Genomic DNA, 25,114 nt, shown 5'->3' with positions numbered 1-25,114 from the left:
CCTCTTAAATTCGACCAATCCCCTCAGTTTAAAAGCAAATAAATCCAGGTCATTTAACTGGCAATATAATACCTCTATTTGTTCTTCTGGGAACCATACACAAAGAACCACAGTGCACCATAAATTTCACATGTAGGCATTAATATGTATATAATAGTACGACTTACTGCAGCAATCTGAAACATTTTCCACACAATCACACAAATATTCTGATGGCAATGCAGTGTCGGGATGATGGACTTTCTATACAGTACAATGTATTGACAACAGTGCAAAAAATAAAGTTGATGAGTATGAACTGTACATAGGCAAGAGGACTAACATTTGCTGCAACTAGTGTATTTGAATTCTAATCCCTGCCTTATCGTTACACTATGACTTATATGGTTCCAGACACAGTTACTCCTAACAAGATTGATTGATGGAACTTTTTTCATTTTCATACTGGTTAACTACAGTCTGTTTGTTTAAAAATGAAAAGTAAAAGTTTCCTTTGGCTGCACAAAATCTTATTGTTAACCTTAGCAAAATAAGTAATGCATTTTCATGTATTCCATACAACAACACATAGTTTAAATAAACAGTTACGTACATTTCTTTCAGGTAGAGTGTGTAGCCAATATACCTCCTTTGAGCAGGGATCAAGACAGTGCATTTTCATAGTTACAAATCTAAACTTGTTCAGACATGAGTGCATAAAGCGTCAGTCCCTAGCATGACGTGGAGATGGCAGATCAGCTCAGCAGATTCAGCTCCCTGTGTTGACTTTTCACCACATATGTGTTTCCCTGATCTCAGCGATCACCTGGCTAGCTTTTTGCAACGCCTGTGGACAAGATAAAGAAACAATGAAATGGCTTATAAAGGAACCTCAATTCATCGTGGAGAGCTAGACACCACAAGGTGGGAGTGTGTTACCTGTAGCATGTCTGCGGCCTCCTTGCGCCGCTGGGCCATGTCCTCTGATTCAGTCAGCAGGTCGTTGAGGAGGCCAGATTTATACAGCTGGCCAACAAGCTCGCTCTGGAGGCTGTCCTTCACATGGTTGACCAGGAAGTGCATCACTGCCTTCGGCACACTGCGAGGGAGAGAGGAAACAGAGCAAACAGATGGTTGAGAACAAGAAAGCAAGATGGCCTGGTGATGTCCTCCAGATGGAGGGGGTCGAGTTTGACCCACCAGGTGGTCATGCCCGTTGAAGTATTAAGCTGTCGAAGTACAAGCTATTAGTTAAATACAATACATTTATCCATATTGGGCTCTAGAGGGCCCTACACTCCAACAATGTGGCAAAAAAATTAAATGTGGTATCTTATATTTCTTATTGTAAATAATTTCATTAAAATATCAACAACAAAATTGGTTATTTGTCTCTTAATACTTTCTGTCTTCCCTATTCTGTCTATGACTCCAAGCCCCAAGCATCTTGGTTCCTACTGATAATTCATCTTTAAAAACAGTTTTTAAATAGAGTTCATTCTTTTAAAAAAGGCTGAGTAATTTCCCACAACAACTGGTCCCTACACCGTATGGCAAATGTTACTCAAACAGGAGTAAATACTGCATTTTTCTGGGGACTATTTACATTAGATGCAGATGTGAATATTGACGGCAGCAGGATTTATGTGGTATTGATTCAAAATAAACTACAGTGCACATTCAAATGTATGTAATGTTTGATGATGTCATAACGAGACAGCGTGCTCCAACCAAGTTTGGCTGTTTTATAATTATCGCAAAAATAGCCATGTATATTTCAACACTTGAGTTCTCTGGTGCACCTTTTTTTGTTTTGATAGCCAAGCCAACAGAGCAAACATAATAATAATTATCACACAATATGCTCAGAGAAAGGCTCTAGCGGAAATCTACCAGCCGACATTGACCCATCTAATTCTGGCCAGAAATGACAACACTGTATCTGCGTCGTGCAGCATGCAAAACGCAGACACAACGGCCTACTAATACATCACATGGAGGTTTTTAAAGAAGTTGCTAACTGTAATTCTGTCTAATTCATTTTAAAGAATCAAAATATAGTTAACTAACTCATGAACTCAGTGGACACATGTCACAGATGTTTTTCTTCTTCTTTTACAGGTAATCATTCAAGACAATCTATTTCTGTAGCTAGGCCACATGCGTTACTGTCACCTGGTGGTCGGAAGTGGTATTTTAAACGCCAGGGGAGATTATTCGCCAGGTTTTTTGTATTTTTTCCCTATTTGAATCTTGCATCAGAAAATAACCAATTGGTGTGTTAATTTTATTTAGTTCTTATTTAGTTTTAGGACACTAATGGAGCTCTATGGTACAGAGGAATAAACTACATCAGCCTTGGCTACACAGTTAGTAAATTCATTGTTGGTCTTAGTCTTTTCATGGGATTTGTTTACAATACAAAATAGAGAAAATCGTAGAATTTAAAGAGGCGCTAGCTAACTTACCTGTCCTGGATATTCTTGCGAACGATTAGGAAGTAGGACTTGATGAGGCGCTCGATGACCTCACAGTCCCGCTGCTCACGTGACGACAGTTTCCTGGAAACCGGCACAGGCTTAAGGGAAAAACAGAAATGTTTTTTCACTGAAAAGTGCTGGCATCTTTATAATGTGGCATGGTGATAGGCTTAAGTTTAGTTACCACATCAAGCAGATTGACAACTCCTTTAAGGGGGCTTCCAGGTCCAGAGCCGGGGGCTTCCTCTCCTTTCTTCAGCATCCCCCTCCAGTTCCCTGTGCCGTCCTGATCACCCTGGGGTCCTGTTGCTGAAGCCTGAGGAGCCAGGAACACGAAAACTGAAGTTCAACAGTCATCACACCTCACAGGCCACCAAATGATAAGAACAGCACCCTTCTGTTGTCATTAGAATTCACAGGGAGAGGATGGTTAAGGAATGGAGCATAATAACCATGACCGGTTCAAATGAAACACGGGCATGTACACAATAATTAATTATAGGAAATTGAAAGTAAATAAATATTCAAAAGCAAGCATAATGCAGCCACTGACAGCGTAAATGTCTTTGTTTCGGAGTGGAAATTGGAAATACCCCTCCAATGCTCAGAGAAAGTAAGTTACCTTAACTATTAATGCAACAGCTATACATAGCTAGACAATACATGATAGGCAATGCAGTAAAACAAAAGAAAGTCAACAGCCATGCTACGGCTTTGAAACATCCTATTTCACAATGGGGCTTTGAGCTAAATGCTAACATCAGCATGCTTACATTCTCACAATGACAATGCTAACATGCTAGTGTAAAGCAGGTACAATAAGCTAACATTTGCCAATTAGCATTGAACACAAAGTACAGCAGAGGCTGGCGGGACTGTCAGTTTTACAGATATTTAGTCATAAACTAAAGAATTGGACAAATTAAAATGTTTCACCTGATAATGGCAGTAGATGAATAATTAAGGGGTTTAAAAGGTATTACAATTCATCTCGAGGGGAACATGCATGGCTGTACCAATTGTTGTTGAGACATTTCACAAAAAACACAAATGTCAACTTCATGGTGGCACGAGAGGAAAATTCAAGGATCACCAAAGCAAGTAGGACAAAACCTACTTGCTTTGGTGATCCTTGAATTTTCCTCTCGGACCATGACCAAAATTTCTTGGCAATCCATTCAATATTTGTTGAAATATTAAACAAATATTTAAAAAAAAAAGTCCTAAAATATGCTCTTAGGGACTCTTAGGGTTAGTTTTTTATTTAAGAGGCTACTGGAGGAGTTTTGGGGCCTTTAATCAAAAAAGACTTGACGCTCCCTTTGCCAATAATACATTCTAAAATGATTGGGGAGAAAAAGGCATTACCCTCCCCAACTATCTATTGATGCCTTCTGTTTGGTGAGTCAGGTTGAGTCGGGTATGGCTGCAGCCTGGAGACCTCCCGTCTCATGCCCTCCCAGCTGCGAGCTTCAACTTTTCAAAATAAAAGTTTGTGTCTGGTCCTCTATGTTTTCGTACGTTGGTGTTTTCTATGTTTTTGAACTAAACAGTAAGGCAATCACGCTAATGAATAAAATTATTTTTTCAGCAGATGTCTTAGTTACAACATGATGGAACTAGCAAAGCAGTTTTGTGTTTATATGTGCGGGCGAGATTTATTCAGTTTGGGAAATCGCACAGTCTCTACAAAGCTACAGCTCAAATTGTTTGGCTGACTAAACAGGGAAGGACCCATCTGCTAGCAATGGGGTGGGCCGAGACTGAGAGGGCTACATGGAGCTACATGGAAAAGTCTGCACCAAATAAGCCACTTTGAAATTTTGCTGTTTTCATGAATACAAAAGTTGAGTGATGCTCCTCTCAACAAAGAATAAAAAACCATGTGACCTCCCCTATTTTCCTCTAGTGGCCCATTCCATATATACCAACCGGTCCCTTACAGGCTTGGGTAGATGATGCACAGTGGTAGAACTTCCACTAACACATAACTACTATAAACTCAGTACAAATAAACAAAGGGCAACCAAAGTGTTAAGAGGTTGGAAAAGGAGACAGAGGAAGAGGAAGGCATTTTCTGGGGACAGAGAATTTACAGTTAATGGTTGTTAGTGCACACAGGCTGAGGGAGAGCAAAACAAGAGCATGGCATCAGCAGACAAAGATCAGAGAGCATGCCAGCAGCCTATGCTCATCCATCCATTCATCCATTCATCCATCCATCAATCCATCAATCCATCAATCCATCAATCCATCAGAGCCCCGTACAGAGCCAGCGAGCTGCGCAAGTGCCCACCTTGGCACCATCCATGTCTGCTCCAGACGCAGAAGGCTCGCCAGAAACCACAGTTGGACCAGCCGGGCCTTTGCCAACAGACTAGCAGAAATATGAGAGCAGGAATGGAGAGAGAGAGAGAGAGAGAGAGAGGAAAAAAAAACACTGAGAAGAAATGTGGAGAGACGGAGAAAAGGAGTTTGGCAATCACCAGTCATTTGAGGGGAGGAGAGTAGACTTTCTAAGGAGATGAGGGATAAAATTCCTCGATGGAAACTATCCGAGGCATTCGGTTCACAGATCTTCATCCTGTAGTGCCATGAGTGATTAACAGGGCACACGCCGCAGATTGCCACCAAATATTAGAACACATGATTTACTGTTTTTATAATTAAAAATAAAGTTGTTTCTTCTACCTTATCCCTGGGCACGGCAGTGGGCAGCTCCCTCATCCTGTTTCTCCTTTGCTCCTACAAATACACAACAACACGTGTTAGTACAAATGATTGTTTTGTCAAAATGACAAAAACGTCAACACATCCAAGTAAAGTATGTTATTTAATTCACTTAAGAACTCATACTGAAGTTAACCTCCTTCTTAAAGAAGACTAACAGGCTAATGGCATAATATTTCTTGACATTCTATGGAAGCAAATAAGTGCCGTATTAACTTAAATCCTATAAGAAGCTGAATGCCTATTTGTGAACTCTAATTTGTGAACTTGGTGGTTTAGATTCCCCTTTTAAAAGAAATCCAGAAGTCAAATTCAAGAGTCAAATATTTGAAAAGCTGAATGTTTAAATTGGTTAAATTCAATTGATTTGTGATCTAAAAATTCAACTTGAATACAGTTTTTATTTTAAATATATATTTGACACAAAAACTCAAAATCAGGTTTTTAATAATTGTATAAATTGAAATTATTACTTTATATTGGCTACATTAAACAATTAGGTAGTTAAATATTTCAGCTTCTGTTTGTTTCTATAAATTCTGATTTAATGGCATTTAAATATTTTTAAAATTTAAATATATGAATCCATATCCTCAAGCCTACAAATAAGCAATATCAGGTTCATGCCCTTTCTTTCTTTATTCTACCAGAAAAATGTATGTATTAGAGTATTTTGATACGAAAACAGACCTCTATATTATTATTCATGACCCCACAGGCATCTGCAAAGTCGGGATGTTTGGTGTTGATGTAGGCCAGCTCTATTGCAACCAAGTTATGCACCTATGACAATAAGAGACAACAACGTCAGTTATGCAAATGCTCTGATTCATCTTATTATTAAACCCTGCAACCGCAAAGATAATGTCTGCAGGCTGTGAAAGCACAAAGGCAAAATAAGATGAATGTGATGGTACCATCTCATTGGTGATTGGCAGTCTCTTCCTCAGGAGGCAAGTGACTACTTCCACAATGGCCTCATGCAGCTTGGGAAATCTCTGCAGCTCCTGCAGAGGACAAAACATTATCAATATGAATGTGTGTGCGTGTGCCTGTGTCTGTGTGTGTGTGTGTGTGTGTGTGTGTGTGTGTGTGTGTGTGTGTGTGTGTGTGTGTGTGTGTGTGTGTGTGTGTGAGGAAAAGATCAATACCCGCGAAGAAGTAAGCAAACCTCATTACCTGTGTGCTGTAGTTGCTGCAGTGCTGGATGATCCTCTGCATCTCCTCGTGGACCAGCTCCACGCAGCGCAAACTGGGCTCCTCCAGGCGTTTCACCTGTTTCTTCACCAACAGCTCGAAGGAAATCTCAGGTACAAACAGGGACGGACGTGGGCCCTGGCGTAGGGGGAAGAGGGCGCTGCAGGTTAGCAATTATTACCCAGAGTAACAGAATGGACTGTATGTTACAGATAAAACGTGTTTCTGTTGTTTTGCGATAGCTCACTGAACTTACAATTACATGATAAACGTCAGTGCCCCTAATGTAATGTCACGTTCACGGGATAATGCAGCAACACTCACTGTTGCGTTCCTTATGGCTGTTAGGATGTCTATGGTGCTGAGTCCTCCCAAAGGATCCACAGACTCCAATGTTCTGCCAAAAGTCTCATGGAATATGTAACAAATTCGGGCCCCACCGCACCTGAAAAAAAGCAGCGGGGGTATATTAGCTGTGATGTGAACCCCGAGGCCTACTCTCCTGTCAGCTCTTCCTTCAAAGACACTGTGCGTGCCTCAACTCATAAGTTGTATCACTGAAAATGATGAAACCAATGCAGTTGTTTTGCTCATTTTCACTGCGCTGGATCAACAGCATCCCCCTGTGGCTGAGCGGAGGATCGGCGCAGGTACTCACAGCTCTGCTGTCTCTATGTATTTGGCTGTGCCCTCTATGGTGTTGCAGTATTCTGTGGCAAACTTGGTGATGAGCTGGAGCAAGGTGGCACTTTGGTCTTCCACAGGTTCGCCATAGCTGCTGAGCAGGGACTGATACTGAGCTGCCAGGACGTTGATCCGTGTCTTCAGCTCAGGGAGGCAGTCTCGGATGTGATGCATCAGTAACCTGCCATTATGGAAGTAAAGGGCAGAGGGTTCAGCTTTTATGCACATATGTCATATTATATTCTGAGCTGTGATTTGCCAAGCTAAACATCTATTGTCTGCATAAAAGACTGTCTCTGATGGCTGTTATTAATAACTGCTTCTGGCCGTTGCTGACGTAACTTAAATGTTTCCTGGTAAAATGTTACATCCATATCTATGCTTTATGTGTGTGTTGCATCTTATTCTCAGTTTTTAACATAGTATTTATAATCATGTTTACCTGTTAAGGGTTCTGGCCAGGTATTTGGTTCCGTTTCTGTTGGCGAGAGAGGGATACTTCTTCTGCAGGAAAGCATGTTCGTCACGAATGGCATCGGCCACAGACTTTTTATTGTTGATGTCCAGCTGGCTCCTAAACATTTAAATGCGATACACCAAAAATTAGTCCTGGGCAATAAAGGGTATTTAAAATAAATTTGAGGACATTTGGACTTATATCTTTCAATATATCATATCTTCTGCTGCCTAATGTAGTACATCCTGATTGTAGGACATATGTATGTATTATGTATGAATGTGATTGTGCATTAAACTGAACTGAATGATAATGGATTTTGAGCAGGGAGTAATTTTTTATAATCCCCCAATGTATTCCTTTTACACATTAAATCACAAACAATTGATAATTTGAAATTGATATGCCAGCCTTAATATGTATTAAAGTACACTCATCTTTGTTGAGCCTCTCATCGCTATCATTACGCACTCATCTCTATTATGAATAATGGATAATTTAGTATATTCAGTGTGGTAAATATAGCTTTCCAGACCTGTTGACTACTCCGATGAGGCCCAGTTTGACAGGAATGACTCGGCCCATCAGTACATCCATAGCGTCAGTGCCGGCGTCCATCAGGTCCAGCTTGGTTACCACAGCCAGTGTCCTCCTGCCTGTCCAGTCACATTCATTCACAAAGATCAATATCACAAATATAGTTTTTATTAAGATTAGTCATCATTTTACCATTTACTGTTTTTGTCACAATTAATGGTGAAAAGTCAGCCAATAAAAAGTTGATTCACACTAAAAGCAGTTAGATTATGATTATGGTTGGTTATGTGTTTTTTTTTTTGTTTTTTTTTACCATCGGGGTCGACCTCCCGGGCCACCTTGAGGGCCTCTGAGGTGGCCATGTCTGTGTTAGCCGCAGTGACAGCCAGGATGATGCAGTTGGGGTTGGAGATGTGCTTCAGGATTAGATCCTTTATCTGAACCTCGATGTCATTAGGCTGATCACCCACGGGCACCTGGAGGGGACAATACCAATTAAAAGAAAATCTCAATTTGATTCATTAGACACTACTTTAACACATGTTCAACCAGAGGGGAGTGGGGAGGGGGAATAATGAGGGCAGAATCAAAGCCTGCATACACTCTGGCTTTGACAGCACTTGGTTTAGAAGAATCAAGAAAGAGTTACAAATTCCCTATCGAATACACAAAAGCATTGACCAGAGGATGAAATTAACACCGTGACCAGGTCTATGTGGTATATCGTGTTTTAGTGTGTGTGTGGGGGGGTATAGGTGTAGTATAGCAATATAGCAAATGCCCCCAGGGGTACGAGATGATCAAAGTCTTGTCTTAGGGAGTAGGAAGTATAGCATGTGTCACCTTAGTAATTCCCGGCAGATCCACCAGCGTGAGGTTGACAACGTGAGGAGAAAATATCTTCAGATGAATGGGCTCATCGCTGATCCCCTGCAGAGGGACGAGAAGAAAAAAGACATAGCACCGTTTCACAGAAAATATATATATATAGAAATATCAAATATGTTTCTACAAAAAAGCCGTTTGGCAGACTACAATCTGATATTATTATTGTTATTATTAATATTATTATTATTATTATTATTATTATAGGTAATATTTAAACCCTCATGTTGCTTTTTTTGACACTGCTATAGCGCTGTTTATGCCGTTTATTAGTGTTCCATACCACAGAGCTGAGCATCCAGTTCTCTCTCAGGTTGTTTTTTTAGCTATGTATGTGGAGATGGCCATGTAAATAACATAAAGTTTGCCCTCCTTTCAGCTTTCTAGAAGCATTGCCAAACACTTCCAGCCCCAGTAGCCCTAAGCTACATGCCAAAAAATGTTGCTATAATAATTAGTAATTAAAATGTTCCACTGTGGGCTCAAATTTGATAAACATGGTGTATAAGCTGTACTGTCAAACATAGTTTTCTTAGCTCATATATAAATCAAGTGTATGCTTTAGTCTATATCCACGACGTTCCAATTCCAGGATTATTTAGGTGCCAAAAATTCCGCCAGATTTCTTTCATTTCGTACGATGTACGTTACCTCCCGCTTTCTTTGTGTTGGAATTTTAAACTCCGGTGGATTTCTGAGGACTATGGTTAACTGCTCTACAGATCTCTGCGGGGTAAATCCAGACAGCCAGCTAATCTGAGTTTTCTGTTGCACATCTAAAACAACCTTTGAACGTATACGTTCCACCAAAACAAGTTCCTTCCCGAAGCTATTTTGCAGAGGCGCCGTTTTCTGTGTGGCTCTTAGCGCCGCCCAAGACGATTGTGATTGGTTTAAAGAAATGCCAATTAACCAGAGCATGTTTTTCTCCCATCCCGGAATGCTGTGTGCTCTCACCAGTGGAGGAGGGTCTGGGAATGCAAGATTACGTATGCTTTCATCTCATTGCGTCTAAATTATTTTAATTCTCTACACATATTATGTGTTAGTCACGAAACTTCACTTAACATATCTTAATGAGATTATAAGCAAACTGAATTTACTACTAGACACGTTTTTGGAGGATAATATGCATTATAGATTTGGTTCCCATCAACAGCAATGCCTGTGCCCAAACATTTTGAGTTCTGGATTTAACAGTATAGATGTAAACCCCTCCATCTTCCATTCATGTCTCACCTTATTATTGCCTGATATTCGTGCTGTTTCATTTTCAATTTCTTGCCTGATTTCTTCAAAATCTGTGAAGATCTGCAAAAAGAACAAAATAAATAACATGAAGACAAGCAAGGGTCAAGCGTATCAATTAAATATTTTGTATCCTGAAGTTAATACCTGATTTTTTGTGTGCAGAAACTTGCCCCACTCGTCACCTTCCCTGCCTGTGACACATAATAAAAACAGTGTGGGTTACAGTTATAGCATAGCATTCTCAAAAAAAGGAAGAAAAAAAAAAACAGGTGTTACAACCTCAAAGACAACTACCAAGGCTAAGAAATGCAAGGCTAACATAAGGATTGACACCTGACCACAGTTACAGTGGTGGCTTTGAGGAGGAGGGAGCAGAACTATAAGAGGATAATCTAGGTTATTGAATGTGAAGACACCTGTACAATGCACCTTTATGTGAAGGCACAGTGCTTTTTCACTCCTTAGCATCTGAAAATAATTAGAAACACAGTGACAGAAAATTTAAACCTGGTGCTTGTACACTGAGCACCAGCAATTTATAGGACTTTCTGTCAAGCTGCACACAGAAAACAATAGATCTGTTCCCTACATGTGTGTTTATTAGCATAAAGAACTTGAAATGTATGATGATTTATAGCAAGAAAACAGAAAGCATATGCAATGATTGAGGCAAAATCCAAAGAAAACAGTGGACTAATTAGTGGGTGAAACACTGCTGAGATTAAAAGGATTTCGGTGTTTACCACTGTCATCATTTTTTCTTGCATCTCCAGGATCTACATTGACCAGTTGGAGGATGAGAGGTCGCCTGGTTACGATACCAGTCCCACGGGGCAGCAGGTCCCTGCCCACCAGGCTTTCCAGCACTGAGCTCTTCCCACTGCTCTGGAGACACAAAACACAGGGAGACACGTGAGTTAGATGAGGGATGAACCAAAGACTACATCTACTTTCTGATTTAACACGACACCAGGTCCAGCAATGGCCTGGTTTTGGCTAACAGTGGTTAGTGTGTATATGAGGCTCTTAAAATAGCACTGAAAACGATCAAAATAGACTTCACTGCAGACTTTGCAAATGAGATTTTGCAGCAGTCCAACCTAAAAGTGGGCTTTTAGCAGAAATGCCTGGGTCTCTGTGTAGCCTCAACACATTTTAGTATCTGAATATGTATTAATATTAGATGTTTATTCTAATAATGTTATCGGTAACTATGCGTGCAATATGGTAAAGCCCGGTTATCTAGCTAGCATGACAGCAGCTGTATCACAGAAGTGCACACACAGGCAAAGCATTTTACCTGAGTCCCCACCACTGCTATCTGCGGCAGGTGTATGATATCCGCTCCCACTGTGTTGAATACATCTTGGAGCTTGTTTATTACGGGGATAAGAGCCTCCATGCTCGCGGTTTACTGATCAAATTAATAATATAACTAGATATTTTCGATGGAGCCAAAGTCATTCAATGTCCCACCGACACCACCATTGCAATAACACCCATTGCATTGACGAGACTTTGTATGGTGTTGGGAGTTGTAGTTCTCCAATGGGGAACAGCTCGGAACAAGGACAGCTCAGGCAGAGTAAAAGACTACAGTACCGGTCCTCTGAAAACAACGCGTTCTCTCGCGCATGCGTATACATACTGTTGAAGACGGACTAGCTTCGTGAGATTGGTTGATTTCCTTGCTCTAACCTTTACTTTAGCTACTGCCTGACTTTATGTTAGTAAGTCCGTCTGCTGTTGCCAACTATTCGTTATTCCACCATGCTACAGTTCCTGGTGAGTTAAACCGACGTTATCATGCATGACATCGACGTTTACCAGGATGCTAAGAGATGCGAAACTAGCCTAACGTTAGCTAACATTTCAGCAAAACTTGCTCTCAAAATCTTGACGGTGTTAATTGAAAGTCTCTGAAATTTAGGAGATGTAAGTCAGTAATCCTGGCCTTAAATGACGTGTGTTGTTTGTCTTCCAGGCCGGCTTTACCTTGGGAAATGTTGTGGGGATGTATCTGGCTCAAAACTATGAGGTAAGTTTTTTTTTTACAAACATTCATAATTGGAATTCAACGAGTTATCTGCTTATCATACTGACCCATCTCTACCACGCCCTTCGCCGAACCCCCCCCCCCCCCCGCATATCTTCATGAAGTTTTAGTTGAAACTGTTTTAGAGAGTTTGAGGATTCCACCTTATGACCCATCATAAGGCTATATTCATATACAGTTTACACTTGTCTGACTTATTAGGAACACCTCTCAGTAGAACAAAATACGTCTTAAAGTCTTAAACGTCTTAAACCTCTCTAAGCCAGTTGCAACAACAACTCACCATTATAACCTTTTTATGTAGGTAAAGGATTTATAGCAGGACTGTTGCAATAGACTGCATTAGTTTGAGCCAGATGTACCTAATAAACTGGCAACTGTATATGTGCATCATATTGTATTGACAGCACTGTTTTTTTTTTTTCTCTAGGTTCCCAACTTAGCCAAGAAAATCGAAGCCTTCAAGAAAGACGTGGAGGCCAAAAAGAAGCCCCCAGAGTGAGCGAAGCGGGACCATGTCACAAGCAAGAACAGATGCCCTCTGAAGAAACTATTTATTCTACAGTGTTGTGGTACAATGAGTGTACATTTGATAAACAGACTGATATGGTAAAATATGTATGAGAATATCAACAGTGCCTGGAACTGTATTAGTTTCTTTCCTTAGTTTTATAGGCATGTTCTCATCGTAGCCTATTTTTATAAGATAAATTGTGCAAAGACTGGATTTAAAGAACATTACAACTGACTAATGGGATCACTTAAAAGTCACGTATCACGGCACTGTTGGCTGTCCTTTTTTAGGATGCACTGGGGTGTTTTAACCTACACCCGTTTTTATTATCTTCACATTAGGTGCATAGAATGTTCTCTAAAGTGAATATTAATAGAGCATGCAATTGCTCTCTTCTCTGTTGTATTCTATAAGCTTCCAGTGTATCAATAATTGCCAAATTTTGACATTCATGCAAACAGTTTTGAATCATTCAGCTTACAATAAAGTTGCCGTTTATAATTTTTAAAGTCTTTGCTTCATGTTTTTCAATTAAGATTTCCTGGCACAATGTTCCTTTCTTGTATGAATTTGTTGAAGAAAAACAAAACATCTGCATTGCACTGGTTCCACTGCTGTATTTTGAAAAATGTGTCCACCAGATGGGGCCATCAGCAAGGTATTAAAAACTTTATTTTTATTTCATATTTAAACACATTTTAACCGAAGAGAGGGGAAATTTACTTTTGTTTGGCAAAAATGATAATTTACTTTTTCTTCTTCCGTTTTGTTCCCTTCTTTTTTTTCTTTTTATTTGAATTTTGCCACCCAAAGCCCCTGAACACCAGACAATCCACTGCATTGTGAGAAATGTAGTAGACGTTCTCCATGGCTGCTGGGCTGAGAATGTCCACCTCTGTCTTGGGGGATTTGGCACTAGAGGACGTCTTTTGGGGTGCTTTTTGACTCCCACTCTTCTTGGCGGGGCTTGAAATGTGGGACCTTGATTTCCTGGATTTGGTGGGCTTTGAAGAAAATACAAGTGGTTTAGTCCATTTAGGTGTGATTCTTCTACTTTGACTATATTAAATAGTGTGGATAGTCTGTATTGTTAAGCATTATTTACCATGGTGTACGATTTTAAGCTCCCTTCCAATAGGATGAGAGATTATTTACCCATCTGTAAAATGAGATGCATGTACAGAAGAATGCTATAATTAACAGTAGTTTCATTTTTCCAGACGATTTAATTGCTAGACAGTACATAAAGTGCTTTCTCAAAACAGCTTCAGCGCTTGAAATTGTCACAAATTAAAAATATATATACTTATAGCTTACCAGTTGTGGACTTGGCACTGTTGTAAATGGCAACTGACTGGCTTCAACTGGTGTTAGTGGTGATAGTGATACCCCATTTGTTTATGTCCTGTTGTCGTAGAAACAGATCAGACTCACTCATGACTGAAGGGGTGGGCCTCTCCAAGCCTATAAAATCTTTGTTGCATCCAAGACGTAGCTAGGCTTCACATACAATCCAAAGCTTAACAAGAGAGGAGTGCAAGAGGCAAGCGCTAAATGGTAAGAATTGAATGTTATAATTCAAATAAAAGCCAACAGCCAGCTATTTTTGCAGGTTTTTATTTTTTTTAGTGCAGTGAAATTTATCACCAAGACAATACGCTTTCAAATCATTTAGCAATTTTCACCAAATTCTCCCAATTTAAAAAGCCCTTGCATTTACATTGTGAAAGTGTAGTTTTGACATCACTGTAACATATACATTCAGTGAATGTAAAACAGCCTAATACAATGACGAAGGTCTTGGATCTCTTATTCATGCGAAAAAACACAAATAATAAATAATATAACAAGTATGCAGTCACTGAGTATAAGAAATCCAATATGGACCCAAGAAACTTCAGTTGTGAGCGTGACACAACCCAAAATAAAAATGCACTGTGTACAAATTATATTGACATCCAATTCAATTCATTTCAATTCATTTACTGTGCCAGATTACTGCACATACAGTAGTAGTATGGCATCAAAAAACAAGCTTTTCTAGTGCTGCATTTTAAGTGTCAAAATTAGACTTGTAAAAATAGCAAGAAATGTTTTATTCCTGCAAAACAAAGCTGGAGGTTTGTAGATCACCTGCATAGAGCCAAAATTTATTTTTGAAGGCAAAAATTGCTTTAAAACCCCTCCAGTGCAGCAACACAATAGCTTTGTTTTTCATGTAAACTAATACCTGTGTAAGTGTCAGGTGGCAGCAGCACTTCAACTAGAAGACCTTACTTCAAGTACAGTATCTATTCTGCTCCTCTGTCTGATAGAGACAACACAAAATATAACCAGTTTCAGGGGTTTTGGGCCCAACTTCCCTAAAAAATGGAGGACAGTATGAAAATCACTGTAGCGGGGATGCAGGAGCAGACAAAATTTTGATCGCAGAGCTCCATGTGGTTAAGCCCTTGAGAGTGACAAAAAAGCTCAGAAGGGGGCGTTAAGAGCTACTGTGTAGAAATGAGTTGGACTATCATGTGGATGATGCGGGAGCCACGGGGGCAGCTACACAGGTCCATGCTCGGACTCCTGATTTTGTCCTCCAACAGCTGGTCCAGCTCCCAGCGCAGCTCTTTCACCAGCTCTGCCACCTGGGGAACACACATATTTGTATTTTTAGCATTAATAATCATTTATCCAAATTGAATTCATATAACCCTCTTTTAATGTCTATGAATACAGACAACGTAACAGAAGACACAATGTATAATGCCATTTTGATTATTATTATGTTTATTACTATTATATGTGACAACATATGTGACTGTTTTCTTCAGAGTCCTCGTAAAACTTCTTACAACATCATCCCTCACAAAGGTTTGAGCCATGCTTAGTTATCATCAAAATATCACTGTGACTAGGAAGGTCTGGCTAGTCCACACAGCATTCTGGGCTGAGAGCAAAACGTGCTCTGGTTTATTGCCAAGTCTTTCAACCACTCACAATCATCATGGGTGGCACTAATTTTCCCAATGCAAAATAGCCTCGGAGAGGAACATGTGTCCGTTCAAAGGTTGTTTTAGTAGTGCAATAGAAAACTCAGATTAAACAGATAGTCTAGCTGTCTGGATTTACCCTGCAGAGATCTGAGGAGCAGTTAACCATAGTCCTCATGAATCCAGCAGAGTTTAAAATTCCAACACAAAGAAAGCAGAAGGTAACATCCAGCCGTTAAAGAGGGACACCCGGCGGAATTTCCGGAGGCACCGGAGCAATCCCGGAAGTGGAATGTCGTGGACATAGACTACTTTTTTCACAAAACACTTAAGGGATATGCGCTAATAAAGTCCAAACAGCTTTGTTTATGTAATTTTAAACTATTAAATCTCTTATCTCTGACCTGATGAGAAGCGGCAGCAAATCGGATCCATCCGTCGTCGAGGGAGATGATGAACTCTCCCTTGTGCAGCTCCATGTTGACCTGCCCGCCTCCAAATAGCACCAGCGGGTAGACGGACACCATGCTGCAGTCCCTGATGAAGATGCGGCTTGTCTTCACCTTCTCGTGGTAAACTAGGTAAGGGCTGGTGTAGTGGCGAACCTGGGGCACAAAGAACAGTCTCAAGGGGTTGTCACTAATCAGCTGTTGAATGCAAGACCACATCTTTTTCCTTTTTATCTCACAGTGTAGTTGACAGAGGAGGGGTGCACGTGGACGCAGCCATCGTCCTTGGTCATGAAGCGGAGCTCGTTGGCTTTGGGCTGCATCTTCATCGCTCCTTTGCTGGTCATCTTGTAATTCCCCTGAGGAGCTCGTACCTGGAACAAAGGATCACACGCAGGAGTGTGAAACCTAGTAGAGATAGCACACATTGTATTTTCTACACTAGTTTCAGTTTCTTATTCCGATGAAAGGAATAATTAATATACACCTGGACCACATTGGGATAGAGGGCAGCACAAAGCATGGCGGACATCAGCCGGATGTTTTCGGAGTTCAGATTAGCCTGGAAAGGAATGACATTTATCATTATTATCAGAATCTATTTAAGACTAAGGTTAGATTGTTGAGTATCTATGTGCTTAGAAGCAGATTAAAATAAGTGTGTGGGTGTATGTGTTACCTCGGGGCCAGTGGCCTCCACAACACCATCAGTGCCTTTAGAGGACATGCGCTCTATAACCCTGGCCCTCAGTCCCTCTTTGATGAAGCCAATGTCCGACAGCAGCTCAGCAAACTGCCTCTTCAGACTGGCGATCTCCTGCACAGGTCACAACAGACATTTTTAAAGAAATGTATGACTCAGCGGCGGCGGGAAGAATGTAGAAGAGAATAGATTAGGCACTTCAGACAGCACTGCCTCACCTGTAAGCCCCGCCAAGACAGGAAGTTCTCCCTGCAGTAACGAAAGCCGGCCTGGTGGCCATTCTTTGCAGCACAGCACCATCCCTTCAACAGAAGAAACATTTCTCACATCTATCATTTGATCATTGAAACGCTATTTCAACATTTATACGTACACTAGCAGTCAAAAGTTTGGACACAATTCAACACTCACTTGAATGAGAAAGTGTGTCCAAACCTTTGACTGATACTGTATAAATACTATTTTTGTGTCATTTTCCCACAAAGAAAAGTCCAATCAGTACCTTGTATGCTTGTAACAAAGCCAGATGGTCACTACTGGCCAGGGCAAAGGCCAGTTTCTTCTCATTGGCTTCTTCCCGCTTATCCCATGGAGACACCTGAAAAACAGGACCAAATATAGAAAGTATTTCTATAGAAGAAGAAGAAGAAGACACTTCTTGATTAATATTAATCATTATGTTGTTTTTTCTTTGTTAAAAAATAATCATAAAGATCAAACGATTAAGGACATTATATCAGCATTGTGATGCCAAGGAGTGACACATATTATGCAAGCGGTGTCTTACAAATGGTGACTTGAAGGCCAGACTGGCAGCGATGGTGAGTGCTGGGTCAAGGCAGCGAAAGATGGCACCAAACAGCATGAGTTTCCCAATGCGCACGTCGACGGGCAGGCAGGCCAGGTGGTAGCCCAGCGGGGTCAGTTTCTCATCTGCGGTTAGAGCTCCAAGGTCCCGCAGGCGCTGCTTGGCTGCATCCAAGCTTCCCATAGCCGGGGGCTCGATGAGCCGAGAGAACACAGAATCCAGCATCCGATCTGCAAACACATCCAGGATCTTGATTCTGTTGGAAAGGGGGAAATGGCAAATACCAGCATGGGGATTTATGGTTTTGCATATTCTAAAATCCAACATGGTGCTACAGGTAAAGCCTATTTAGAGAGAAGACCCTCTCGCCATTGTCCTAGTGATTCTTCTCAATAAACCAGTTTCCCCTCCACTTCCAAGCATAAATCCTACTAGCAATATCATACATAAACTGCTATGGTTTGCATTTACAGTGACCGAAATAAATGCAGGTTGGCATTTTGCAAAGACCAAACAGGTTGATGTACCGGAGGCAGAGCTGCTCGAGAGGCACTCTTTGGATCTCAGGCAGCTGTTGCTCAGCCAGCTGGTGTTGGAAGCAGTGGCTGGTGAAGAGGTGGAAGCAGACCCCCGAGGCAACGCGACCTGCTCGACCCTTCCTCTGCAGAGCGTTGGCCCGAGAAACCCACGAGTCCTCCAGGCTCTCCATGCTTTTAGTCGCATCGTACCTGAAAATATAACCAAGAATTGTAGATTCTGCAACACTATCCCTGTCAAATCAGATATATAAGCAGATTTCAAAACTACAGTATGCCTTTTGTGTGTGGCAACAAAATTGTGGTACAAATCAGTCATCCAAAGAATCAACATAATATCTGTTCACTTAAGCTAAGCATGAGGTTACCTTTTCTCCTTCATCTTGCCAGAGTCGATGACATATACCACGTCGTCAATAGTTACAGAGGTCTCAGCAATGTTGGTGGAGATGATAATCTTTGTGACACCCTCTGGGGGCCGGCTGAAAACTGCCTGCTGCTCCTCATTGGACAAGGATGAGTGGAGTGGGTACACCTCACATCTAAGAAGGGAAAACACATCCACATAGGTTTGCATTTGACAAGTAAAGTGTTTACATATTTGGTAACAAAAAGTTTCATACCAATAGCACACACCTGCCAAGTACCAATCTATTAAAAAAACTGATGACTTTACATGATTTTAAGCCCCAGTAGAAAAGTATGAAACAGAGCACTCATAATAGAGTGCATTTGTTAAAGTCCTGTAGTCAACTAAAGATGTTCTACTTTTTTTGGTTTTAAGGCATCAAGAGTTGAAGTTGCTGTAAGCACACACAGGTTTAGACACAGACCTGTTTGCTCCCCGGTTGTTGAACATTCTGTTGGACTTGAGCTGCTCGTACAGCATCTTGATCTCAGCCAGGCCTGGCAGAAACACAAGCACCGCACCTGGATACAGAAAACAAAAGGTTACATAACTAACATAATTTTAAGTCCACAATTTAGAGTCTTGAATTCACTTCCAGTATACATGGGCAGTTCTTACCTGGAGGGTAGTTATGTTTTCCATCGACAATCCATTCCAGCAGGCTCTCCACCAGGTCCATGTTGATCTTGTCCAGGTCCATTGCAGCAATAGTCTTTAGCACAGACTTCTTAGTATCTGCATCAACAGCAAAACAAAATGTAACATTTATGCATTATCAGTTCATTTGGATGTAACAGTTTAACCCAGAAAACAGATCATTGCACTTTATGATACTTGTTCTTCACTCACCTTTGTATCTGACCGTGAGATCCTGCAGGCTGAGCTGCTGGTCTGGAATCGAGTCTTTGACAAAGTCCTTCTTACAGAGAGACATGAAGTTCCACATGTCATCACCCAAGTCGTCCACCATGTCCCTTTGCTCTCTCCCTCGTCCACTTGTGGAAGACGAATTCTGTTTCCCTGAGCGCATGTAAGGGCTGCCATCCTCAATGGCATACCTGGAAAATAAATAATATTGACTTGAGTTAACAACTGAGACAGTGCAGAAAAACTAAAAGTTAACTACACCCTTACACATTTATTGCGATTAAAAGTATATTCATCAGCCGAGTTTGATTTTAATATTAAATGAGTGAAGAAGGATGTAGTTACCGAGTTCTGTCGATGGCATCTTCAAGAAAAAACTGGTCAACGGGAAAAGTACGCCCTGAAATGAGAGAAATTTACTGAGTGGGGGAAGAAAAAAAAAAAAGAATCTATGGAATGAGGTTGATCAAGTAATATGCACATCCTTTAAACAGATACCACAGTGACTAATTACCTGGAATGTGGACAGTGGGACAGTCGTAGAAATACTCAGAGAAGAGTTTGGCATTAAGTGTGGCACTCATTAGAATGATCTTCAGGTCTGGCCTTTGCATAATCAGGTCTTTTAATACTAACAGCAGGAAGTCACTGGCAGGGAGAAGATGAAATAGAGAAACGGACAGTGACCAAGAAACCAGCTACAGAAAAGAAAGGATTTAGTTTGACTAAATTCCTAAAGCAATAAAATGACAGCTCAGAATGCATGAAGATGAGACTGAATGCACACTTTCTGTACCATATGCGCAGTGATCTGCATAGTCTCACCTCTCCTCCGTTCGCTCGTGAACCTCATCCACAATGACGTGCGTGATGCCTTTGAGGTCTGCCTCGCCCTCCAGTCTCCTAAGTAACACACCTGTGGTGCAGTAGAGAAGTCTGGTGGCCGACGTCTGAAAAAAGAGAGTAGTCAGTGATACGAGAGGTAGAGCTCATTATTTTGTAATAGCAGCATTATATATAGCACATTTCAGCAACAAGGCAATTAAAAGTGCTTTATATAAAAACATTAAAGAGCAATTAAAAACAATGGAACATATGTATGTCCTATTCTAGGCCATTAAAGCTGATGGCTTGAAATCCGGCGTTCTAGATGTAGTCAAACGTGCCCGTACCCTAACACTCTCCAGGCGGATCTGGTAGCCCACAGAGTTGCCCAGACACTCTGCCCGCTCCTGTGCCACTCTCTGGGCCACAGAGATGGCAGAGATGCGGCGTGGCTGAGTACAGATGATGTTGACCACCTGCTCCGCTGGACCATTTAACGAGGCGTCCAGAATGAACTGAGGGATCTGCGTGGTCTTACCGCACCTGCATAGACAGGCACAGAAAGGTATAAATAGGCTGCGCTTATATATGTGTGCAAATGGGAAAAGGGCACGAAAAGAATGTTCGTGCAATTGTTTTCAAACAACATGAAAGGAAAGTGTCAGAGTTATTAAAATAAAGCCATAATTTTAAGTATCACATCAAGAGGGTATAAAATGTGGATTAAGTCACTTGATATTGACTTGACAGTCAAGTTAGAAATATATGAAGGCACTTCACATTTTCCATAGACCATTGTCTATAACCAAACCACATTTGTATAGATCACATTTTTGCCCAATTCTGTCTTTGTGAATGGCAACACTTCATGCTGTCCTGTGTGACCCACCCTGTCATCCCGCTGACAACCAGCACCTGGCACTGGTCCAGCAGGTCGAGGATGTTTTCTCTTTCTTGCCAAGCCGGCAGTTTCTTCCTCTGCTCTAACATGGACCTGAAACGCCCGGATGACTGGGTGAACGGGAGGATAGAACAACATTAAAAATACATATCACATAAGAGATGATATAGAGTAAGATACAATGTAAATATGTTATTTCTTAATTAATTACAGTCTTCTTTTACCTGTTTCTTCTTAAACTCTCGACACAGCTTGCCATTTTCTTTCAGTAGGTTGTCTATCTTCAGGTTGTGTTTAGTGACCATTCTCTTCCTTAGATTGACATAACTTTCAGTCTCAACTGGAACAGACTCACTCTCATCGTCGTCCTCCCTCTCATCCAGCTCCTCTGCCTCTTCGGTTTCTTTCACTTCAAAGATAAGAGGTTGGATTTAAACTCATATACACTGTTGAGCTCTACATTTTTTGGTGCAAATAGGGAGAGTAAATAATATAAAGTAAATAACTGTTGACTCACGATCTACAGGTCTCTGGTTGGTAGGTGGAGCAGCCCTTTTGCTGATGGTATGATTACTACTATTTGTACTACTACTCTTGCTTTCCTCAGAAGCATTGCTCCTCACACTCTTAGCCACAGCAAGAGAGGGTGGAGGAGGCACTACAACAGGCGGTGGCGTGCTGTATTTGTGATGACTAACAGCCAGCAGTTCCTTCACGGTAGATTCGTCTTCACATAAGGTGATAAGGGTGTAAACAACAGGCTCGTTGCTCTTTGCTGCGGCCAATGCTTCTCCAAACAATCTTTCAGTCAAGATGATCCTCCCTGCTGCCCCGAAAGACTCGTCGGTGGTGCTGAAGGCGACTACTGGTGCCTGAAATGGGTAACGGTTTCCTTTGGGGAAACGGACCTCGAGCTCATACTCAGGAGGAGAATAGCTGCTAAAGCCAGGCTGGCTAGGGCCGTCCAGGTCTGGGGAACCAGCCCCAGATCTCCCTTTAGTGGGGAGATGGTGCTTAAACTTGCATTTGTCCCCAAACCTGCAGCCCTGTCCTTTCAAGTAGAATCGGCAGACATCTCGGATGTTAACTGCTCCTCCGCCACCTCGACTCCCGACTTGCCTACCATTCTTGGCAGCTATGTCTGAGAGGAATGAGAGGTCTAGGGTTACTGTCCAGACTGTATTAGCAATGCGCTCACCAAAGCGCTCACCATAAATAGCGGTTAGAGCCAGAGCTTCCTCCTGTCGCTGGCTCAAACACTCATCCATAGGCACCCCTTCCAGGCCATCAGGAGAAACTGCTTTCTGGCCATATCGCTCCCTGAAAACCTGGAGGAGGAGCTGTTCCAGAGTGGCCCCGAATTCCCCTCCAACAGACTTTAATGCTTGCTTGCTGCGCTCCCTGTCAAACCCATACCTACACAAAGAAAAAATATAGGAAAACAAAAGGGCTATGAGACAAGGGAAGTATTCACCAACATTCATTTTGTAGGTTCCTGACAGTACAGCAGCAAAAACACCAGCTTTGGATCAAATGCAAGATAACTGTCAACTACAAAATGAACAAATCTGTACATCACCTGCAGAGTTTTCCTATAGCAAACAGGGATATGACAGGTTCAGGGGTGGGCCGGTCGTCATCAGACTCTGTCTCATATGCTGGGCTCTCTGCCCTCGCCACAGGCTCATCATTAGTGGCCCAAAACTGGCCTTCGTCTCGGTGGTCCAACTCATCAAATTCCTCCTCATCTTCTCCTCCTCCCGAATAATCGGAACCAGATACACTAAGGCAGAGAGGATGTAATGAGTTCATGTAGACTTGCAGTAGAACAATATCACTTAATCAAAATATTTTCTAGCAGTCCAATTAGTCTCTTTTCAACCGATATAAGGATGCAGCATATTTGACTTATATTTAGTAGAATATACTTACTCATATGGCTCATCAAAGTCCTGGTTCTGCAGATTCCGCAACAGCTCCTTGAGTTGTTCTTGGTTCTCATTAGTCATGAAGATTTTCTGCAAGGGCATGGTGCTCATCTCCGGCCTGATGCTGTCACCCGACATTGGGCTTGTTCGTGTCCTTGCCAGGGACCTAGGGAGAGCCTTGCCACTGCTGTTTTTCCCATCGCTTCTGCCATCCCTGTCTCGATCTCTACCTCCCCTTCCTTGACCTACATCCCTACCGCCACCACGGCCAACAGCACGGCCACGGCCACGACCACCACCACCACGGCTTCCGGCACCCCGTCCTCTGCCAGGTCTGGAGGCAAAGCCAGGTAAACAGGGGGAGAGAGGAGGAACAGATGAGATGAGGTTAAAGGAGGAAATGAGCACACTGTGAAACGTTTAAATCCTTCAATTTAAATGTATACCTGCTGGGGCGAGAGGGTCCAAATTCAAGGCTGAAATCATCACCGTCATCCCAGCAACCAGCTCCGGCTTTCTTACTTCCACCTCCTCCTCCTCCACCACCACCACCACCACCACCACCACCACCACCACCACCTTTTGACTTGTTAAACTTTCCCCCTCCTCTGTTTGGCTTCCCACCTCTTCTCCTTGCATTCATTTCTCTGTTAAAACATACATGAACAGTTTCTTTACCATATCAGATGTTTTAGCAGTCAGCACCGACATACCATGTATTGCTTAAGATACACAGCCGAACTCACCTTAAATTAGTGTCCTTTCATAGCAGCAACCAATCTGTAAAGAGAGACATAAAATTCATAACTTGAATAAATCACTTCAGCCCTCTTAGAAATATAAAGAAAAACCTGGATACGCAGAGAGAGCTGCTAGTTGCGAACCCAGGCAGAGCAAGCAGCTACTGTACATCCACTGTAGTCCACAGACTCGCACATTGCTGTGGGGCGGCTCGTTGTGCCACTTCAGTTTAAGTGCGAGCAAGGAGACACAGCGCTGGTGGCTACAATTATGCAATCAAACAGATGCATGCAGACTTACAACCCCAACCCTGGCGCTGGTCATTAAACTCCACGCCGGGCTGGCTGACAGTGTGTTTTTGTTTACAAGTTACAAATGAACATAATACAGCTGATATCAGCAATAACATGGTATTGTGTTGTTAGTCTGGCACGTCAGTCTGTAAAGTGAATCAAGCTTCAGCTAGCTAACAAGCTAACAGGTAGCTAGCAAGCTCACTTCCGATTTTAACAAACTATGCTAGCAGCTTTCTCACAAGTCAAGTCCAGAGGTTTAAATGCTTGAGAATGCCATACATGTATGGACAAAAGGACTTTAAATACTTAGCTAAACTTAAAACAAGTACGAACAAACCTGAAAAAGTTGTTCTGGTCACCGGTCGCTTGCATCTCTTTCATTGGTCAAAGCTCAGAGTTCAAAGTTTCTCTTCCGGTTTTTGGTAAGGTTTGATAAATATATTGTTTTAAACAATATATGTATTTTTTCATTTAGATAAAATGTGACATATTTCAAGGGGAAACTAAATTTTTAACAGAGTAACGCTAACTTAAAAAAAGCAATAAGAAAAAGCTGCACCCATTCTTGTAACTATGGCAACTTCAGTTTGCGTCGAGGCAAGCTGCTTGTGCAACAGAGAGCTGACTGACTGCTTGTTTTAGAGTAGCGTTAGCTAGCTAGCTAGGAAGACTGTTTCTTTTAGGGTGATTTAGTAAACAAAAATACCACGAAGTTTCCTTGTGTCATTTTCACAACTTTTTAGAGTTGTTTGACTTTTCACATTTCATAAATTTGCCGATACACAGCGTTTCCTGTCGACTTTGACAACTGCTGGGGGAAGCTGTCTGTCACGGATGTCTGGTGCGGTGTGATTGTGAAGTTTCTAACACCCAACACACACACACACACACACAGACACA

At 41.7% G+C, this 25,114-nt stretch overlaps 5 protein-coding genes across 9 annotated transcripts in view; 2 read left to right on the top strand and 3 right to left on the bottom strand.

Moving 5' to 3' along the window:
* Positions 1 to 55: 55 nt before the first annotated feature.
* Positions 56 to 11,736, bottom strand: LOC116673074 (dynamin-1-like protein). 2 transcript variants are annotated; one of them, XM_032505169.1, is made up of 19 exons: positions 11,501 to 11,736; positions 10,944 to 11,085; positions 10,345 to 10,391; positions 10,189 to 10,260; positions 8,908 to 8,994; positions 8,378 to 8,540; positions 8,063 to 8,183; positions 7,513 to 7,644; positions 7,045 to 7,251; positions 6,711 to 6,831; positions 6,369 to 6,524; positions 6,107 to 6,196; positions 5,880 to 5,972; positions 5,151 to 5,204; positions 4,756 to 4,836; positions 2,644 to 2,775; positions 2,448 to 2,557; positions 919 to 1,078; positions 56 to 826 (listed from the first exon to the last, which is right to left on the bottom strand). In XM_032505169.1, the coding sequence occupies exons 1-19, from the start codon at positions 11,600 to 11,602 to the stop codon at positions 770 to 772; spliced, it is 2,127 nt and encodes a 708-aa protein (XP_032361060.1). In that variant the 5' UTR covers positions 11,603 to 11,736; the 3' UTR covers positions 56 to 769. The 2 variants fall into 2 exon arrangements, with proteins under 2 accessions (XP_032361060.1, XP_032361061.1); XM_032505170.1 differs by lacking the exon at positions 4,756 to 4,836.
* Positions 11,737 to 11,788: 52 nt separating this feature from the next.
* On the top strand, positions 11,789 to 13,275 carry stmp1 (short transmembrane mitochondrial protein 1). Its single transcript, XM_032505198.1, has 3 exons — positions 11,789 to 11,985; positions 12,185 to 12,238; positions 12,687 to 13,275. Exons 1-3 carry the CDS (start codon positions 11,971 to 11,973, stop codon positions 12,756 to 12,758), a joined length of 141 nt encoding a protein of 46 aa, XP_032361089.1. The 5' UTR covers positions 11,789 to 11,970; the 3' UTR covers positions 12,759 to 13,275.
* A 102-nt stretch (positions 13,276 to 13,377) lies between these two features.
* smkr1 (small lysine rich protein 1) lies at positions 13,378 to 14,376 on the bottom strand. The gene is made up of 3 exons (XM_032505197.1): positions 14,088 to 14,376; positions 13,876 to 13,929; positions 13,378 to 13,774 (listed from the first exon to the last, which is right to left on the bottom strand). The coding sequence occupies exons 2-3, from the start codon at positions 13,876 to 13,878 to the stop codon at positions 13,517 to 13,519; spliced, it is 261 nt and encodes an 86-aa protein (XP_032361088.1). The 5' UTR covers positions 13,879 to 13,929; positions 14,088 to 14,376; the 3' UTR covers positions 13,378 to 13,516.
* A 14-nt stretch (positions 14,377 to 14,390) lies between these two features.
* On the bottom strand, positions 14,391 to 24,807 carry dhx57 (DEAH (Asp-Glu-Ala-Asp/His) box polypeptide 57). Of its 2 annotated transcripts, XM_032505161.1 has the most exons (25): positions 24,552 to 24,807; positions 23,924 to 23,957; positions 23,624 to 23,824; positions 23,182 to 23,511; positions 22,829 to 23,032; positions 21,767 to 22,665; positions 21,474 to 21,658; positions 21,238 to 21,359; positions 20,696 to 20,891; positions 20,349 to 20,473; positions 20,038 to 20,171; positions 19,869 to 19,923; positions 19,506 to 19,714; positions 19,275 to 19,391; positions 19,081 to 19,177; positions 18,616 to 18,789; positions 18,239 to 18,439; positions 17,691 to 17,967; positions 17,406 to 17,501; positions 17,122 to 17,205; positions 16,880 to 17,017; positions 16,688 to 16,762; positions 16,440 to 16,574; positions 16,156 to 16,356; positions 15,263 to 15,406 (listed from the first exon to the last, which is right to left on the bottom strand). In XM_032505161.1, exons 3-25 carry the CDS (start codon positions 23,818 to 23,820, stop codon positions 15,263 to 15,265), a joined length of 4,395 nt encoding a protein of 1,464 aa, XP_032361052.1. In that variant the 5' UTR covers positions 23,821 to 23,824; positions 23,924 to 23,957; positions 24,552 to 24,807. The 2 variants fall into 2 exon arrangements, with proteins under 2 accessions (XP_032361051.1, XP_032361052.1); XM_032505160.1 differs by lacking the exons at positions 23,924 to 23,957; positions 24,552 to 24,807 and having other exon boundaries at positions 14,391 to 15,406; positions 23,624 to 23,747.
* The window catches only part of morn2 (MORN repeat containing 2), a 1,858-nt gene continuing 1,526 nt past the window's right edge, over positions 24,783 to 25,114 (top strand). The window contains exon 1 of one of the 3 annotated variants that reach the window (XM_032505194.1): positions 24,783 to 25,055. In XM_032505194.1, the coding sequence (XP_032361085.1) occupies positions 25,049 to 25,055 (7 nt within the window). In that variant the 5' untranslated portion in view covers positions 24,783 to 25,048. The remainder of the gene's footprint in view (positions 25,056 to 25,114) is intronic. The other 2 variants (XM_032505193.1, XM_032505196.1) reach the window with 2 other exon arrangements.

The sequence above is a fragment of the Etheostoma spectabile genome, chromosome 23 (assembly GCF_008692095.1).
Source record: "Etheostoma spectabile isolate EspeVRDwgs_2016 chromosome 23, UIUC_Espe_1.0, whole genome shotgun sequence".
Classification (NCBI taxonomy): Eukaryota; Metazoa; Chordata; class Actinopteri; order Perciformes; family Percidae; genus Etheostoma; species Etheostoma spectabile.
This window is presented reverse-complemented; position numbering and strand designations above follow the sequence as displayed.